Raw genomic sequence first — 19,928 nt, forward strand, 5'->3', positions numbered from 1 at the left:
TCACAAAGATTCAGGGAAACTGGGCAAACAAGAAAAGACTGAATGGTAGGCATACATGAAGGTGAGTTAAAAATGAAAGAAATAAGATTTTTGGGTGAATTAACCTTTTATATGGACCAAGAAAGAGGCAACTCAGAACAGTTTCAATTTAGCTTCCTCAACACTGTAGAAGATGTACTTCTTTAAGCTCCATAATCCCTTGCTATGCACCTCAATAAAAGAAAGAGAAAGATATAGTTAAAGCAGATTTCACAAAGAAAACTGGGAAAACAAGAAAAGAACGAATGTAGGCAAAGAAAGAGACAGATGAGAGAGACTGAGTAAATGAGCGAGCAGAGCTTCTACAGTATGTTGTCTCATTCCCTGGGGTCATGGCTGGGATTGCAAATGTTCATTGACTCTACTGCTGTTCCCTGTTAGTCTGCCTAAGACAGGAGATCATGCTCCTCTAGGAGAACCTGGTCTTCTGGACCTTTCTAAACACTGTCATCTTCCAAGAATATAGCATGAAATGCAGCACAGGTAGGCTTTAAGTGATGTCAGCATTATAATGTGGAATTTGAGTTAAGTACGCTGTGTCAAGTGGACTCTAAAAGAGGGACTGGGTAAGTAGAACAATACACACGGCTTGAATTATTTACCCGGTCTGGTACGCCATGTAACTCTCTCTGCTCTATTTCCTTTGCCTAGTCACAGCAAGTGAATGAAGATGTTTCGTGGACCAGAAACATTGCTCCATAAGAGCGAGACAGTGTTCCTGAACCATTTATGTGCACTGGGTGAACTATCTAGTCAGATTTCACATCATAGTCTGCCCTTTTGCAATAATACAGATTTATTCAAACTAAAGCAAACAAGAAAATTGACCCTAGTGTAAAAAAAACAAACAAATAACAATTACTAATAAACCTGTGAGGTGTAGAAGTCCATTCTGTTTACAATGTCACTCTTTATTCATTCTTCTGTCACAGATTACTAACAGATAGTACTGCCCCCAAATGTATACCATTCAACCAGCACTTTTCAAGGAATCAAACTACAAACAGTCCACTCTGCATATTACCACACCACAACAGTTTTTAACTGATATAAATTCAGCTTTGCCATCAGAGGAATAAATCAAATTTTGATATTTTTCTCTAAAAAATAAATTTAGCCTTAGCCTTGTTTTTTCTCAGTATGAAAGAAGCAAACAAATCTTACTGACCCCAAATTTCAGAATGGTAGTATATTTAAATACTGTATATATATATATATATATATATATATAAGATTTGTATAGCCTAAATGGTCTGTAAGTCGCTTTGGATAAAAGCATCTGCCAAATGCATAAATGTAAATGTAAATATAAGATAGAGAAAAATATTTTACAATTAATTAAATAAATAAATACGTTTACATTTAAACTCCATATCTAAACATATTTTAAATATTGATTCAAATAATTTAAATTAAGTTTACTTAACTTCAAAATGAATGTGTATTGTAAGGATCACAATTAAACAAACAAACAACAACTGTGAGAAGCTAAGTGTGATTTTTATTCAATACAATCCTTTTTTTTTTTTTTTAATGAATGCAGGCCTGATGAGCATAAGAGACTTCTTTCAAAAACATTAAAAGTAGTTAAGTGTCCAAACTTTTGACTGGTACCATATGTACATATTAATCAAAGTTTATCTAAGGTAATCTCCTTTTTGTTTGTTGAGGATGTTATTACAGCCATGATATTACTATATTTATTATTTTGCAGGAATTTGTAAATTATTCACAGTTCCTGAATACAACATCAGTAAATTCAGTGCTTTTATAATTTTTTTTTTTTTTTTTACTAGCTGAGTTTGAGCAAGATTTCCCCATCCCATTTAATCAATACTGACTACAGATATTGTCATATTATTAATAATAATATTATAAAAATGAAGTGTGGCCAAGTATGGTGACTCAAACTCAAAATCTGTGCTCTGCATTTAACCCATCCAAGTGCACACACACCATGAATATTGCTGCGGTGCCTGGGGAGCAGTTGGAGGTTCAGTGTCTTGCTCAAGGGTGGTATTGAGGGAGGATGAGAGCACTGGTTATTCACTCCCCCCATGACAGTTCTTGCTGGACCTGAGACTCAAACCCACAAACTTAAAGTTACAAGTCTTACTTTCTAACCATTAGGCCTCGACTGCTGCAACACAAGGCCCTTGTGTAATGCACCTTTAACTTAACTATGCATGATATACAGAAATCAAGTGGAAGTGAAAGATGATGATTTCTACTAAGCAGAAAAGAAGTTCATTTCTAATTATTTACTAACTTAACTTAATTTAAATGAACTGAAACTAAGTGTTATGATACAGTAGCAATGTAATCTTCAGGAGAATTTTGAAGACACATCTGAGGTCCTTTTTTTTAGTGTGTTTGCTTTTTGCCTTTGAATACAAATTCCTTTGACGAAATATAATTTAGTGTACTAGCAAATTTAAAGCATCACATTTGGGCTCCTCAAAGGTGCTTGCGGTCTTTTAAACTCATTATAAACCAGTAAATTATCTCTCCAGCAATGATGCTGATTGACAGAACAAGTTTATATTTAGAATACATTGCAATCACTCCAAAATAGATGATGATAAGTCACACACCTGCATTAGGAGCTGTACTTTTTTATTTTTATATATAGCCTTTTGCTTTGCAGCACCTAAAGGAGTTCAATAGAGACAACATTCAGAAGGTGCTTTGAAACAGCAACATTAATTTAATTGCAGGTAAGTGACAATTTAATTGTATCCACTGACCAATGAGGCTTGTATTTTGCTGCCTGTCTTGACTGGTGGACTGGCATATAGGGGATGTTACAGTTATGGAGTAATTGCCAGCTCTGTCTATAGGTAGCACCGGCCCTGGTGGGTTTTATTCCATGTCAAAATACAAACTGATAAAATGTATACTTTAAATGCTAAACTGTAAACTGTTTTATTCCAGCAGCATCCTGGTCACTCACACTGAAGGCTGACTGGTAATCACTACTTGATGTTGGTTAACTACTTGACCAGTTCTGGTCCAGTTAAGTTTCCAAAGTGTGGCCATAATAAATGAACAGACACAAATCCTTCTACCTCCAGCAACTATTATAGTCTGTGCTTTTTTGGATGTGTATGGAGGGACAGCTAAGGAGAAACAAACCACTTGACATTTTTCAAAGACAAAAGCAGTGCATGGTAAATGTCAGACCAATGCACTTACATTATTGTTTCCAGCCAATCTGAAAAAAGCGAAGCTGTTGTATAACAGCAATAAGCAGGTATTGTGAGGAAGAGACATTTCCAACTGGCCCTGGAATTGAAGCAGAAAGTACAAAAAAACCCCATCAAAACCCACAACTCACCATCTCTGTTCTGAATTATGCAACATGAACCGTTCAAATTAGACGTCAAAAATTGTCATTTGTATAGTCATTTATTAGTTTACCATAATGACAGACTCCACAGAGGATTGTGTTTGGTTTCTTTACATTGGGCCTCATTTGATCAACCCCATGGTGAAAAAGACAAAAAAACACACACACACACACACACACACACACACACACACACACACACACACACACACACACACACACACACACACACACACACACACACACACACATATATATATATATATCTTTTTAAAGAAATTAGCATGGATGCATTAATAGATCGACAGTGACGGTAATAACTTTTAAACTGTTACAAAAATATAAATAAATTATGTTCCTTTTAACTTTATTAATCCAAGAATGCTGAATAAAATGGATTGCAGCACAATTGTTTTCAACATTTATAATAAGACATGTTTTTTGAGCACCAAATCAGCATATTAGAACAATTTCTGAAGGATCATGTGACTCTGAAGACTGCAGTAATGTCAGTTTTGAAATCAAATAAATATACTGGATTTAAAAATATTAAAATAGAAAACATTTGAAATATTTTAAAATACTATTGGTTTATTTTTTTTTATCAAGTAAGTGAAGCCTTGTTGAGTTTATTAACTGTATTTAGACAATATTTGTGCATAGAAACATTCTGTAATTGCCTAAATAAAGCAATTGCCACTGACATATATTGATATATTAAAAATATGGCCTAAAATAAGTCAAACTTAGCTAACTGTAAGCTAACTGTACTGTAAGTAAACAGTAACCAATCAAAAGTAGCCTCTCTAGCTCTCTCAGCCTAGTTTATTAGCCTTTACCTCCCCTGAAAAAACTGACAGATTTAAGCTATAATAAAGACTAGGTTCATACGAGAGCATTGCCATCATCAAACTGGTCAAGCTATAGCATTCCACTCCAAACCTTTCACTGAGTTTTATGGATCCAATTCCAGGTGCAGATATTTAGCTGTATTTCACTGCCAGCGTTGGTCCTCATACATCCACAAGCTCAAACACCAGCTAAGGCATTTCTGATGGAAGTTGTGAGAAATTGATTTAGTATGATATCCATATTCATGAATACTCCCCCTATCTTTCCTGCGAGAGAGATTGGAAAGCACTCACCAACTTCATAAAGGCCTTGGCCAGTGAAATTTACTCAGTTACTACAGTTATTGATGCTGTGATGCATGATTTTAGAAGGGATCAATGCAGTAAAGTGGATTTCAAAGCAAACGAGAAACTATCTTTAACAAAGACGTTATGATCAAAGCGATGTCATTTCTTCCACAATAAAGTACATTCACAAAGATGAGCAAGACAGTGACTGAGAAGAAATGAACACACAGATCATGAGACCTGTGGACTCATAGGCTCATATTGTACCTGTGAAGTTCTTAAGGCCAAGCTGATGGAGACCAAAGTTGCCGTCTCTGCGGTAGTTGAGAAAGATAGCCAGGGCGTAGCGGTCTTCATACAGCCTGGTGCCGCGGATAATGCGAAGATTCTCCAGGGGCAGATACTCAAACTGATTTAGTGCCACAAGCACATAGCCGGTCACCTCACGAATGGACTGCAGACAGAATAAAGCACAAACAATCAATAATCAACAAATATTAACATAATATTAACAAATAAGAATCAACTGGAGCTGCTGGCAATAAATTAACAAGATTAAAAAGAGAGATTAAAGGGTTAGTTCACCCAGATAGAAAAATAATGTAATTAATAACTTACCCTCATGTTATACGGTATACTGTCCATGTCCAGAAAGGTAAGAAAAACATCATCAAAGTAGTCCATGTGACATCAGAGGGTCAGCCACATTAAAAAAGTTAACAGTTTAAGTAATTTGTGGATTAATGCGTATTAGAGCTGCGAACCGTTTAAAACGATTCAGTTCGATTTGGTGAACTGAATGATTCGTTCCGAACCGGATATCCAGACTGCTTTGTTTTGAACTCTCTCACACAACAGACACGGAAGAGAAGACAATGCTGAATAGCTCTTTGCTATTTTTGGACCAAAATGTATTTTCGATGCTTCAAAAAATTCTAACTGACTCTCTTATGTCACATGGACTACTTTGATGATGTTTTTCTTACCTTTCTGGACATGGACAGTATACCGTACACACAGCTTCAATGGAGGGACTGAGAGCTCTCGGACTAAATCTAAAATATCTTAAACTGTGTTCTAAAGATAAACTGAGGTCTTACGGGTTTGGAACAACATGAGGGTAAGTTATTAATTACATAATTTTGCTATCTGGGTGAACTAACCCTTTAAGGACAGATAGTCACAAAAATGTGTAACGTAAAATGAATGACAAACCATGATTTACTATATATAATATATAAAAAATTAAATTAAAAAAAATTAACAGTAAGTGTCTCTGTGTGTATTCTAGATCATTAAAAACTTAAATCAATTATTTTAAACAGCTAAGTTTCATCTGTTATGTTGGCTAAGGCAATCATAGGCTTTATTGTGTAAAAAAAAAAAAAACAAAAAAAAAAAACAGGAGGACAAATCACTCTGCATTTCCACCAGCTGCGCTTCACTATAACCTGCCCTTTACACACCTCTCAGGAACAACGTCACGCAAACCCATCATTTCACCAACAAAGAGAAGTTATAAGAAAATGAATATGAAATGTCACTGGAACTAGCATGATCACTAGCATGAACACATGATAAAAGCTGCCGTTTGTTTGCATGCTTTGAATATTTAAATATTTAAATCCAAAAGCATCAATGTTTTGCAATAATAAGTGATACATTGATCATAATAAATTCATTTATCAGGATTGAAAATTAGTCACACAGAAATAAAGCGATATGAATATAGTCTACCTACTTATTCAGTTGAGTCTGTTTCTGTCTATTTGTAGTTACAGTATACATGGCTACATCACATTTAGAAAGAATTATCATTTCTATATTTTTATAAAAGCTCCGGAACAAAAACCATTATTATATTTTTATGACATAAGCAGAGCTAAACTCTCGAGATGAGACTTATGACAGATAAAATGTTACTAAATAAATGCACAATTGTGATCGAGAATAAGAAGCTGAAATCTGATTTCTTCAAGCGGTTGCATTTACCATGTTTACTATAGTTACGTTAATAGCTAGAGTGCATAGTCTTTTGCATTGCCTATAGATATTTCTGCCTTGTATGGTGATCATAATCCACATAAGATCAAGTTATTTCAAACATTTGAGCATTTTTAGCTCAGCTTATTTTAAAAGTCTTTAATGCTAGTGTTATAGCTGTTAACTTTATGAAATGATCCGCAATGCAGACGCTCTTCAGACGTGGAGAAACTCCGCCATAACCACTCATCTAGCCCCAGCTGGCCTGCTATGGCCCAAGGTTTTTGTCTGGCCAAAAAACCTAGGCCGTTGGCCCCGAGGAAGCACCGACGAAGTACGATCAAGCCCCGGAAGTGACAGTGGAAAGGCGACTGGCCCTGGCACGCACTAGCAAACCTGCTTTTGGCCCGACAGTGCAAATGCGGTTATTCAGTCATTAGCTGAAGCGTTGGGAGAGGGCAGCAGTCTAGGTAGCAGTAGGACACAATGAGCCAGAGGGTCTTTTCTCCCTCTCGGCCTTGTTCTTTCTTTCTTTCTTTTTTTTCTCTCTCTACCCTCTACTAGACAGATAATGATCATGGGGATGACTCAAATCCATCCAACCACATCTGTGAGACCCTCTCCGTGACATACTAGTGCCGTCACTGCGCCTGTCATTAAGGCAGACACAGTTTTATTCATTCTGACAGAGCGCCTCCTGCTGTGAATGATGACACTGAATGTGTGTGTGTGTGTTAGGGGGAAGAATTACCCCTGAGGAAGCGGTAACATCAGGGAGTACTCTCAGAGACAACCGTCAGTTAGCGTGAGCTTCATTTTGGAACCCATGTGGCGTGACAGGGCCAGTCCTGCCACTGTCATCATCCGCCATGTCCGGCTAATGGGCAGAGACGTGAGCTCTTTTTAGCAGCGGCGCTAGAAGGCCAGTCAGAGCCTCAGTCATTTATCCAGGCTAATGAACTGTTCTAATAGCTGCAGGGACACTGCAGGAAGCACTTCCTGAGCGTGTACAGGGGGTATCACTGATGTGCACTGTGAGGATTGTGTCAAGTGGGGTTGCATGGCTTCTGACGAGAAGGTACATAAAGCAGACCAGCTAGAAATAGCATCTATGCAGCTGTATGCAGAATCAGTGCTACATCGGTACACCCCGTACAGAGTATGATACTGCTTCATCAAGAGCGTAATGCATTGACAGACCATATGTCAACTGTATGCTAGGAAGAATACTCTACTTGTTTAAATAGTGTTGGGGTAGGGCCGGGTGTTGAAGGATATCATATGAAGATTTTGATCAAATTTGTGTCGATAACACTGATAAGGTCTGGACTTTTGTTCTCAATATGGATTTATTTATCAGCAAATCGCACAGCAGAAATACTGTAAACATGACGACAGCTAGTCAGTCTATGCTGCTAAGTCTGCAATGTTCTGTGTGAATGAGTGGTGTAGTTTTGTCTACTATCCACGTTCAAGCACATGTGACGCTCTGTTCAGATGCTGTTCAAGTTCAGCATCTGCCATCAAAATATACGAGGAAATGCACATGTAAACTTCATCTCCACAGATATTATGTCATTTATATTATGAGTCATTTAATAAGCTTTACACTATTTACTTTGGGAAAAATTACCATCAAATAGTTAAAATAACATATTCATGACTAACAACCAAAATCAAAGTTCAGTTTACTTTAAGAGAAATATATTACAATTAAATACTAAAATGGATTTCACAAAGTTAGAATATGAATTATATTTTTAAGTAATATCATTCAACCAAGATTTTTTTCCATACCCAACCCCCCCTCCATGTTTTAATTTATACTGTTGTGCAACATCTTAATAATGCAGTTTTGTTGTAAATTAATTGTTACTTTTTTTTTGATTGCATTTTAAAAGACTGAGTAAATTGTTAAATTTTATAAATTAATTTCACTAGACACCATTTTTGATGATACATTTGTATTAAATCATAAAACACAGAATCAAGCTAAATAATACAATAAAATGGATTTTGCAGGGCTCTAAATTAACTTATTCTGTGGAGTTGTGTGTCACAAATTATGTTTACATTCATTCTCATGGTCTAACAAACCATAACCGAATCCTTTGCTATTAATAATAATATTATTGGCCATATTGCCATTTGGTCTTTATTTATTTATTTATTTATTTTTGCATTTAAAAATAGGAGCCACAAGGGAATTAAAAATGCAAGGTTAAGATTGAAAAAAAAAAAAAAAAAAAATATATATATATATATATATATATAACTACTTTTAAGTGGAAGTCATGGCCTAATGGTTAGAGATTCGGACTTGTAACCCAAAGGTTGTGAGTTTAAGTCTCGTGCCGGCAGGAATTGTAGGTGGGGGGAGTGAAGGTACAGCTCTCTCTTCCACCTTCAATACCAAGACTAAGGTGTCCTTGAGCAAGGCACTGAACCCCCAACTGCTCCCCGGGCGCCGCAGCGCACTGAATGCAAAACCTTATTCTGTGTGAACACACCCTTTTAACAGTCTTTTAGCAATCAGAATGAAAGTGGGATAAAATCTGCAATACACCATGGTCAAAATGTTACAAAAACATGTTTTGTGAAATTAAGGTCAAACATATTTGGTGCATCAATTCTAATATTCTCTAATATCAATATCCTCCTCCACCCCACCCCACAAATAAAAAGAAATAATTTTGAGCAAAAAATAAATAAAAATCTGTGAGCAAGGAGCAGAAAATATAAAAAATGCTGTTAATCCACTCCACTCACATACTCTGATCCCATCATGGTATCTGAATTTGGAAGAAAGTACGAATACCAGCCAAGCCTTGCTGTGGTCCCTCCATTTCCCCTTCCTCTCCTTATGGCCAACAAAAAGTCAATGCACTCGCCACATTCTGCCAACAACCTACTCACCCCCGGCCACCAGGAACTAAACCCATCCCAGTTACCTAGCAACCTCTGGAACCTGCTGCTCTCTAAAAAGACATGAAAGAGAGGGGGAAAGTAGAGGGTGGAGAACAAAACAGCAACATCTTTGTTGTACTTCTCCTAATTTAATTAAAGGATTACTTTTCAGAGATTTTCCACACAGCCTATTTGGATTCCCGCATTCACTTTCTAGCTCCATTTAATTCCTCTTTCTCAAACTAATTTGTTATTTTCAAGCCAGTGGATCGATACTTTCCAGAGAGGAGAAGAGAGCGGCGGAGAGGGAAAGGACAGGGCCCTCTTTCTTCTTGTGATTGCTCAATAATGAAGCACATAAATAAAGGTAAACACCTTGTTGTGATTACAAGCACAGTTTATAGCTAATGACGTGGCATCAATGAGGAGCACGTTCCACCTGTTGTTAAACATAACACATCCAACCTGAGCATCTATAGAGATCAGTAGGCACACATAGCCATGCATTATTCTGTTGCAACTTTTACGGTACCTTCACCTCTAATAAAAAGGCACAGTTAGCACATCTGGGACATCTTTGTTCATTTGTATGAAAATAAATGTCAATATTTTTGTTTCTGTTTCATTTTGGAGCAAGTTTTCTTTTAGTGTTGCACTCAAAGCAATCAATCATCTGCAGAGTGAAAGACAAACCCTTTGAATACAATGCACACTTACAGCTATTACTTTAAAATTCAAAGCTAAAGTTTCGTTTTTGTTTCCCCCCACCTCTAAACATATATCCAAAAAAGTGTACAAATTCAATTCATGGTTAGGCCTATATTTGTAGTCCAAACTATTCATCTTTTTCAGGCAAAGCCTTGCCTTGTTTTCATTATGAGGATACATCATTTATCTAAGTTATCTAAGTAACATGTAATTTATTAATGTGCTGCAAAGCTGAACTTCCAGTATAATTTCTCCAGTCAGAAACAGAAATCTCTATATGCATCCTCTCATCTTTACATATCCTATCTGCTGTATGTATAAACTGACAACAGACGCCAAAGGTACTTTTAGAAGCCAAAGAGAGAGATTCTGACACTTTATTTTATAGTCATGTTCCTTATGTACATACTATGTACTTATTATAGTAATTACAATAACTATGTAATAACTAGGTACTTACCCTAAACCTACCCCTAAACCTAACCCTACCCCATGTTGTTACCTTGTATTACCAGAACTTTCTTAGATAAGTACACTATAAGTACATGTAAGTACACGTACTGTAAAATAAAGTGCAACCGAGATTCTTATAAAGGTGGTCTAATAGAGCACGTAAAGATACACCCAACACCAGGAGCCATTTGGACCCCTCTGATGCCTGTTAAAGAAAACAGGCCTACAGTCCTGGGAAAGCCAATCTATAAATACAGTTTGTACACCTCCATGGAGAAGAGAGCGGGAGATACTGTATTGGGTTTGGAAGCTCTGATGACAGTGGTCCTTCTTCCAAATAGTTTTTAGGGAGCCCAAACTAGTTCTTCTATGGAAGCACTGTGAAAACCCCCTTTTGTAACCTTTTACTTTTAAGAGTGTGAGGAATTGGTGAATGAGACATTTGATTCTGCGGTAAAATATTGTGCATAAAAGTCACAATTGTTTTGAGAAATCGCCTTGGGCCTTTCATTCAAAAGCAGTCAGAGAGAACAGCAAGTGAACAAACTAAAATAAAAAAAAACATGGACAGATTCTCTAGATTTCCAGGGATTCTGTCTTTTCTCAGTGGTAGAGTGTCGGGGCAGAGGAAGTGTGCCGCAAAAACAAAACCCTCTTTTCACTCCCTGAGACGTGCTCAGTGTGGAAATAAACTCCTGCAATCCACAAACAAGAGTAGAATGAAGAGAGAAACAGAGCTGGGATGGACAGTGAGATTAGGATGAGGCGAGCGGCAGGGCTGCAGTCGAGTGGATCATAGTTGGTCCTCTGTATATTTTAATGCATAATTAATACTCCACCTGTTCCAGTTCAGAGAAGACAAGAGTGGCTGAAAACGAGAGAGGAGGACAGACCAGACAAAGAGAGATTGAGAGAGATATAAAAGAGGGAGTGTAAACATAAAGCAACACCATGACCCTGTGTATAACATTATGCTAATTAGTACTCATTTACATACATATAGATCTTCTTGTGTCTTTTGGAAAGGTGGGCGGAGACATACATAGAGGTTCCAGGGCTTGGATCACTGCGTGTCCTTATGCTAATGAATCCTACCCTTAGAAAATACAAGCACAGTGTCTCTCCACTAAATTTATATAGGAGTTTTATAATAAGTACATATTTATCATTATGCAAATACTCATTCTGATTATTATAATTACTCATTAGCAAAGTTCTTTGACTCAACATCCAGGTGGCACTTTCTATGAATATGGTACAAGCTGGCATCCTGATACATTAAAGGCAAAAAAAAAAAAAACTGTATTTAGTAAGAAATATGTGTTAAACTATCATTATTGACCGCATACACCAACAATAAAAGGTAAATCGTTTTTAACACATCAAACGTCTTCTTTTGGTCCTAATTTATACCCTATTCAACTACAAAGTACTACAATCACAATGTATTTCAATGTTCAAGTGATCCATGTTTTACTATATTGCAGTGGTTCTCAACCAGGGGGCCTTAAGAAACTTCCAAGGGGCCATCAAAAAGACAATGATTTTAAATCAGAAAAAAACAATGTAATGTAATGCAATCTAATTTTAAAAACACAATTACACAATTTTTTGACATGTAAAAGGCATGGAAATTAATAATATGGTAAAATTTTATGGGCTTTTTTATAAAAAGTATATATTTTTTCTAGTTATACAGTACAAAGCACTACATTATTTTATTAGGTACTATATATTGTGGCAGGAGGAGCCAGCGACTGACACAGTGGGTGTGGCATCAGGATTCTGAGGCTTTTATTAACAGAAAATAAAAGTGTCCAAAGGGGAAGGGTGTTCAAAATAAACAGGGTATCTGATGTCCTTGTCGTGCTGTGGGATTCATGAAAGTGGGGCAGTGTTCAGGAAGGAAGGGTCCAGGTAAGGGGCAGAGTCCAGCGGCCAACCAAGCACACCTCTTGGTCCACCTCAAGCTTCTTCTGAGCGGCACGGTAGTACCTCTACGTACCCTTCCTGGACCCACAAGAACACCAGTGAGCATGAACGGGGAAGAGAGTGGTCTCCCAAGGAGAGGCGAGCTCGGCATTTAACAGCGGTGGTCATGAGGCTCCATTTGGTTCAGGTGTGCCTCATCACACGCCGCCAACCCTGTCTATTTCAGCGCCCCTCCTCTCTCACGCACCCACTCCTGTCGGGACCCTGGCGAAGGACAGCGATTGAGGGATGGGGTGATGCTGATAATTAGGGGGGAGGCAGCAGACTCCTCACAATATATATATAGTCATTGCCTTCCAATACTGGTGAGGACAATGGGTCATTGGAGTCAGAAAGGATACGAACCACTGCTGTATAGGACAATTGATTAAAATAATAAATAATACAAGTGCTGAATGATTATAATCACTTGATACTGTTAACACTTCTTCAAATACAAAACTTCAATAATTACGACAGCGTTTCCGGCAACTGCTATTCTTATAAATATACAGCGTGATTGGGGAAAATTTATTATTATTGATTTTTCTGAATCAGAGCCAGAATTCCCTGATTCCCATCCTGAATATTAGTATTGTTAGATCTAACATATTCTAGAGTTATGCAGTCCTGAACCCTCTCCACTCCAACTCCATTTATCCTTTATTTCTCTCCCTTCTGTTTACTTCAAATAGTGACACTTGAAATAAATAATGCTTGTCGATATTTTGATCCCACAAAGATGCCTCTGATGTGTTTCATCTCACCCTTCAACCAAAAAGGACGTTCTTTCTTGAACAAACTAAACAAAGTACAACAAAACAAAGGTGCAATTTTATGAATAAGAATGTAAACAAACTCTTGAGCTATATTAAACCAATTAACTTCTTTAATAACATTTCTGTGTGGATATTCCTGTCACCAGAGAAGAGCGTGTCATCTGTCTAATCTGTGTTGACTGACGGAGATGCTAGGCATCCACTGTGAGAAGAATTGTGAATGAGAGGCGCAGCGGAGCGCTCTGCTTGATTCTCATTGGTTTAGACAGTGCAACAGACTCATGTCAGGCTCATTGTTAAGCAAAGCCTAAAGGATATGTTGATTACCACAAAACATTATATGACAGCAAATATTTGAAACTCAGGCGCAGGCATGACAGACAGAGAAGTTTTCGCTGTAAATTCATACTACGTGTTAAAGAAATGGATTGCAGCGTTTTGAAATATTACCTTGCTGTTTGTACAGCTACAATCTGAAATAAACATATAAATACCGTTTCTATTTGTGAGGCCCACATACTGCATAAAAAGTGCCTTAGTGTAAGACAACAGAAAATGGTAAAACACAATAAAACATTGTCTCCTCATATTTACTCAGAAGATTCCCACACACCCTGAAGTCACAAACAAGTGATTCAAACCTTTAAAGGGCAACCATGGGGAGAAACATTAAAAACAATACAATATTGATTTGAGTGAAACTAATCCCATTAAAGAAGAGGCTAGATTAATACAAGAGATTAAACAAGCACAATCATGTAAAAAAAAATGCAGAGAGCAATGTAATAGATAAATGCACTACAGTTGAAAGTTTTTTTGAATTAAAGAAATGAACACTTTTATTCAGCAAGAAATCATTGAATTGATCAAAAGTTAAAGACATTGAAATATTACAAAAGCTTTCTTTCTTTCTTTCATTCTTTCTTTTTTTTGTACTGTTTTCAACAACAACAAAAATAAATAATCCAATAAACGTTAAGATTACTGTAGTTGAAGCGTAATTTTTTTTTGCTACGAGTCAGAAGCCATCATGTGAAAGAAGAAATAAGCTGAGGTGATGTGCATTATTTGTGCATATGGCAATGGGAAATGCAATATCACTGAAAGGCAAAAAATAATTTATATTACCCATCTCTTCTAAATGTCCAGAGATACAGACGATCGACAACAGACAATCGTAAATAACCGCATTTGTTGTAAAACACCATATACTTTCTTTAATAGCTGCATCTCCAGAGGGATCAACCTGTCATTTTAGTGAAGAGAAAGTCATATGTTCTGATGGTAGAGTGAGCTATCGCTAAGAGCTGACAGTACTGCAAAGAGACCCTTATAGTGATTTTTCCTGCTCCATTGTACTGCTGCTATGGACTGCTACCTCATTCAGAAGCAGACAGCCGACCACCACTACAATGATGTCACCAATCATCAATGGAGCTTTGGGCTTTGTTTTAGCTAACATGCTTTTTCAAACCATCTGGCTCAGCGGAGTATTGATGCTCCAACATGATATCTTTATATTTCACTGCCTGAAATATGTTTGGGAAACATGTCTGGCGCACGAGTGCTCCATCTACAGTATGTGCACACAGACGCTGGTTTTGGGTTACAGAACAAGCTTTTCCAGTTGTACTGATACATTAAGTAAATAATTAATTAATTACATATAAAAATATTAAAAACATATAGTGAAAAGCAGTTTATTATTATTCTTATAAAACAGGACAAAGGAAGCAGACCAATCATGTTATCCATTCTTAAAATGAAAATAAACAATCTTTAATGTACATGAACAAGTACATGTACATTTGCAAAATGATAGCAAGAGTTGTCCTTGCGGAATGCATGCAAAAACAAGTATAGGCTAGAAACTAGTAGTTTGATTAAGTGACTCTTATGAACTGGTTCAAAAGTAAATCAAGTACATCAAAAACATGCAGCATGACATTTCGAGTCTATTTCGATTCACTAACAAATTACTTTTATGAGTCTATCATTTTATTTCCTATGTTCCGGCTCTTTTAAATGCATAATAAACATACAAAACGGACCAGTCTACTTTGATTCCGGAGGATTTTTATGAGTCGAAACTATTAGGTGAATTATGAACATACAGGACAACCCAGCTTGCTACAATTAACGAACAAATAACCATTTATTTTAAGTGAATCCAAAAAATTTGCTCTCCTCAACGAAAATTATGACTAAATATCATCATTAACTAACCTTTATCACGTGACAAAAACAAGATGAGACACAACATAAATGCTGGTCCTGTGATGAAGACTATAATTAAATGCAATGTTGTTGACTAATAAAAATGAGAGTAAATGTGGTTTACAAAATAAAAACTATGCTCAAATGTCTCTTCATTTCCGTTGACCAACATGAGACAAAATGAAATAACGTTATTTCGTCTCGTTTAGTCACGTTCTTATTATTTTGCAGTATTTCTTTTTCCTGTGTCTCACTTCAAAGGCTGCATAAGGTCGCACTGCGCCCCACTCACAGCATTATACACAGTCTACTTCAATTCACCAACGAATGACTCTTATGAAAAAAAAACACACACTAGTGTAGTCTAAATCACAGGAACATGGGCCGGTTCTTTTAATGAATAGAAATTATCCAGCGCAACAAGTCTAGCCCAATTCCCAATATGAATGACGCTCATGAGCCAGTTTTTTTAAATGAAAAGTTCAAAAAGACCAGTTTGAATCAGTCTGAAACACTGTCTGTATATTCACAGCGTAAGCAAAAAATTTTATTTATCTATTATTCAAGCAAAATAGATAGGGTGACCATATGAGCCATTTTCCCAGGACGCGTCCTTGCCAGGATTTCTATATTGCCTAAAACATCCAAAGTAGTTTGACCAATAACATGCAGGTATGTTTCATAATCTACAGAGAACGATCAGAGCAATGCAAATACACGTACATGTTAGGTGTTTGTTCATTCATTCTTGAACTTGAAGCGTCGCTGCGCACCGATCATTGTATGACACCAAAGTACCAAGAGAGTAGTTTAAATGCATAAAGAGTTGTCTGCTCTGCTCTCTATAGCTCTTATGAATGTCATACAATGATCGATCTGCACAGCACAAACAGCCAAAATCTGGATATTTTAGGCAATATAAAAATCCTGGCAAGGATACGTCCTTAGAAAATGGCTAATATGGTCCCCCTAAAAATAGACATTCTGACTTAAATGTACTGAACTAAGCTGAATCTAAACTGAACTGAGAGATGTGATCTGTCTGTCTGTCTATCTATCTATTAAGGCTTTGAAACTAAGCATTATGTAGCAAAAATAGTTACTTGACAAAGGGACAGGTCACTTTAGACACCTGATATTGGACCAGTGACTAGGTTTGTTACAGGAGGGTAAGTAATCAAGGCACACAAGGACACAGATAATAGCTGGAAATGACTGATGTATTTTGTTGGTGCAAAAGTAATAATAAATAAAAAAACAAATGTAATACAACCACAACAACAATAGAAGAAAAATAAATAAAAACAAATGAAATAATTGTTCTTTTCAATCCCTTGTTGTTCTTTTTGGTATCTTTGAGCTCTGTTCTCTATTTAAATAGGTTTAGCTTTTCTTTCTATTTGTTTCTAGGTATTCGACTTATATTTCAGTTGTTTAGTTTCTATTTTGGTTTATAGATATTTAGTTTTAATAACTGTTAGTTTAATAAGAGCTTTTCTTATATTTAGGTTTTTTCTATCTTTATATAAAAGATCATAGAAAATATGAACCCAAATTAAACAATTGAAATAAGAAAAGAAAAGTACAATATCACAATAGTTCAATTTGAAACAATTCGAAAACAATTCCAACAATATAACAGTCAATAACTTCTCAGTCTGTGTATAAATGAATGTTTCTTTGTCATCCAAAGTGGAAAAATTATGTTAGTGTGTGCAAAAGTCTCTTGGTGTAGATGAAAGCTTCGTTTCAACAGTCAATGGTGCAAAATGATCGCTTAAGGAAAAGTCCGATCCTACCGATCAGAATATATGCAATGAACTGGATTCCACCTGATCAGTAGAAGCACTAATCCATTGGAACGCACAGGGTTACTCCATCCGCACTTCTCAAATTCACAGAGGTTCAGTTGGGAGGCTCGCCATCTCATCGTATGAAGGGTTTGATCCAATCACACCAAAAAAAAACCTGACCTGTTCATACAAACAGCGTCTTAAGTTTCAAAAGCATTTACACACCATTTCCTTTAGAACAACACAATATACACACACTACACACTCATAAATCATCTATCAATCTATATGAAAATAGTATTCAAAAACCCTTTTCTTTCTTATTCAGCATAGATAAAACATATCAGAATATGTAATTATGCACAATATAGCATGTAAGTGCTTAATTGGAATATTACATCACATTTCACACTCCTTCAGAAACTATTACAAACATAAAACACTTCAGAACTTCAATAAACAATTATAACATTCAGTTTTCAGTAAGATGAACAAATATTACTTAGAAACTCACCAAATCCGGGGTCCATATGCTTTTAACCCACATTGGATTTCACAGGGGTTCTCAATCATCAATCATCAGCGGCAATATCAACAATCACGTTCTAAAAGTAACCCAATATAGTTAAATAATAGGTCTGCAACATATTATACATCATATTATTTGAATATTAGAAAGGATTATTTAGATATTTGCCTCAGCAATGATCAGCAATGTGTGTGTCTCTCGTTTCTTTCGCGTCTCGTCTCAATGACGTCACGCGCAATCTCCATCCAGACTGATTATGTTAATTAGGCATTTAGTCATTTTATTAATTTATTATTTTAAACTGCAATGACGTTATTAAGCTTTTTGTTTAAATATATTCTGTATTTTATTAGAAATATAATTATTTGAAAATTATATTATTTTCTTTCTGTTTCTTAAATAGCTGAATTCTAACCTGTGTTACACCCTCCCCTCTTAAATCTATGCAAGTCCCTTTGCATAGCTAAAACCTAAGACTTTAGAGCTTGGGGTGTCTAACTGGTTTGGGATGTTCTGCAAGTGTTTCTACAAAAGCAGTGTTCAGTCCTTGAAGCAGGGATTGGATAATGGATATCATTGGGTTTCCCATTTCCGGGTAAATCAGTCTTTTTGACTTCTGCTTCACTCTTTTGGACCTTCTTAACTGAATTTCATCCTCACTTGCACTTTGATCTGTTTCTTCCCCAGGTTCAGTAAGTTCAGCAGATTCAGCTGATTCTGTTCTCCTTCTCCTCAATGGAACATCAGGTACACTTTCCTCAACTTGAACAGCTTGTGTGTCATTGCCCTTCTCGTTTCCATCAGGTACATCCATTGATTGCTGCTCTACTTGAGGTAAGTGGCTTCTTTCTTTCAGGTTTTCCTTTACAGGTCCTGTCCCACAGGATGAAGACTGGGTTTCAGGTAAGTACTGCATATCAGGTAAGCGTTCCATTTCGGATGAATCATCTCTTCTGGGTATGTTTTTTGCATTCACAGTCTCTGTACCATGACTTGGAACAGATGATTGAATTTCAGCATCAGAGTTAGAAGAAACTTCTTTAGGTTCTCTGACCACATTGTACTCTCTGATGACCATTTGTGTAGGGACGGCTGGAACTTCAGAGAATTGGGGTACATAGTCATCTTCATCAGAACTTTGATAGTTTTCCTGACATTCATCAGTTTCCTCATCTCTGTTTTGTCTGGTTACTCGTTTTCTCTGAGGTTTTGTTACATCAGTTTCATCCTCCATCAACGGAGATAAGAATCCACAAGGTAACAACAAATCTCTGTGTAATGTCCGTAAGGGACCATCTTGTCTTTCAGGCTTCACTGTATAGACAGGTAATTCACCAGCACGACTCTGTCACAGTGTCTGGGTTGTGTTCCCTGGGTTTCCACTAGATGTCCTCCTTTCCCACGGTGTCTGTCACTTTATGATCTGTCTGTTCCCTTATTTGGTCACCTTCCTCCTTGTTTGGGTTAATCGATTAGTCCCCACCTGTCTCCAGTTCCCTCATTACCTTCTGTGTATTTATACCCGGTCTGTCTGAGTATGTGTCACGGAGTCCTTGTTTAATGTTGAAAGTTTATTCATGTCCGTCATCTTGCCTTGCCTTGCCTTGTCTTTGTGTCTTGTTTATGTTTGGATTTGGATATTCTGGTTTTGACCCTGCCTGGACTGTTTACCCCTTTTGGATTACCCTTTAATAAATGACTTACCTGCGATTGGTTCCTTCTCCTGTGTTTTCTGTAACACCGATCGTGACAGAAGGACTCCGTCACAGTAGGAACCAGCGGTATGTCATTTTTCCGTTCCCCAGCCAAAATGGCGGAGCAGCGAACCAAGTACCTTCGGTTGATCGCCCTCCGCCAAGAGGGCAATGAAGTGGGTGCCCTGGCTCAGGTGTTCTGGTCCCTGGCCGAGGGTCTACAACGATGCGGCCCTCAAGGACTATTTCAATGGCGGGCTGGATGATCCAGTGTCTCAGGAGAAGATGGCACAGTTAGAGACACTGGAATTCTTGGAATTCGTGCGCTACCTGCAGCATCGGCTTCGGTGGGATGCCCCAGCCACTT

General features: G+C 37.0%; 1 protein-coding gene across 2 annotated transcripts in view; it reads right to left on the reverse strand.

The window, feature by feature from the left end:
* Positions 1–19,928, reverse strand: part of LOC132153114 (receptor tyrosine-protein kinase erbB-4-like) — a 362,426-nt gene that overhangs the window by 147,608 nt on the left and 194,890 nt on the right. For both annotated transcript variants that reach the window (XM_059562365.1, XM_059562366.1), the window contains exon 3: positions 4,795–4,981. In XM_059562365.1, coding sequence (XP_059418348.1) covers positions 4,795–4,981 — 187 coding nt within the window. The remainder of the gene's footprint in view (positions 1–4,794; positions 4,982–19,928) is intronic.

The sequence above is a fragment of the Carassius carassius genome, chromosome 11 (assembly GCF_963082965.1).
Source record: "Carassius carassius chromosome 11, fCarCar2.1, whole genome shotgun sequence".
Lineage (NCBI taxonomy): Eukaryota > Metazoa > Chordata > Actinopteri > Cypriniformes > Cyprinidae > Carassius > Carassius carassius.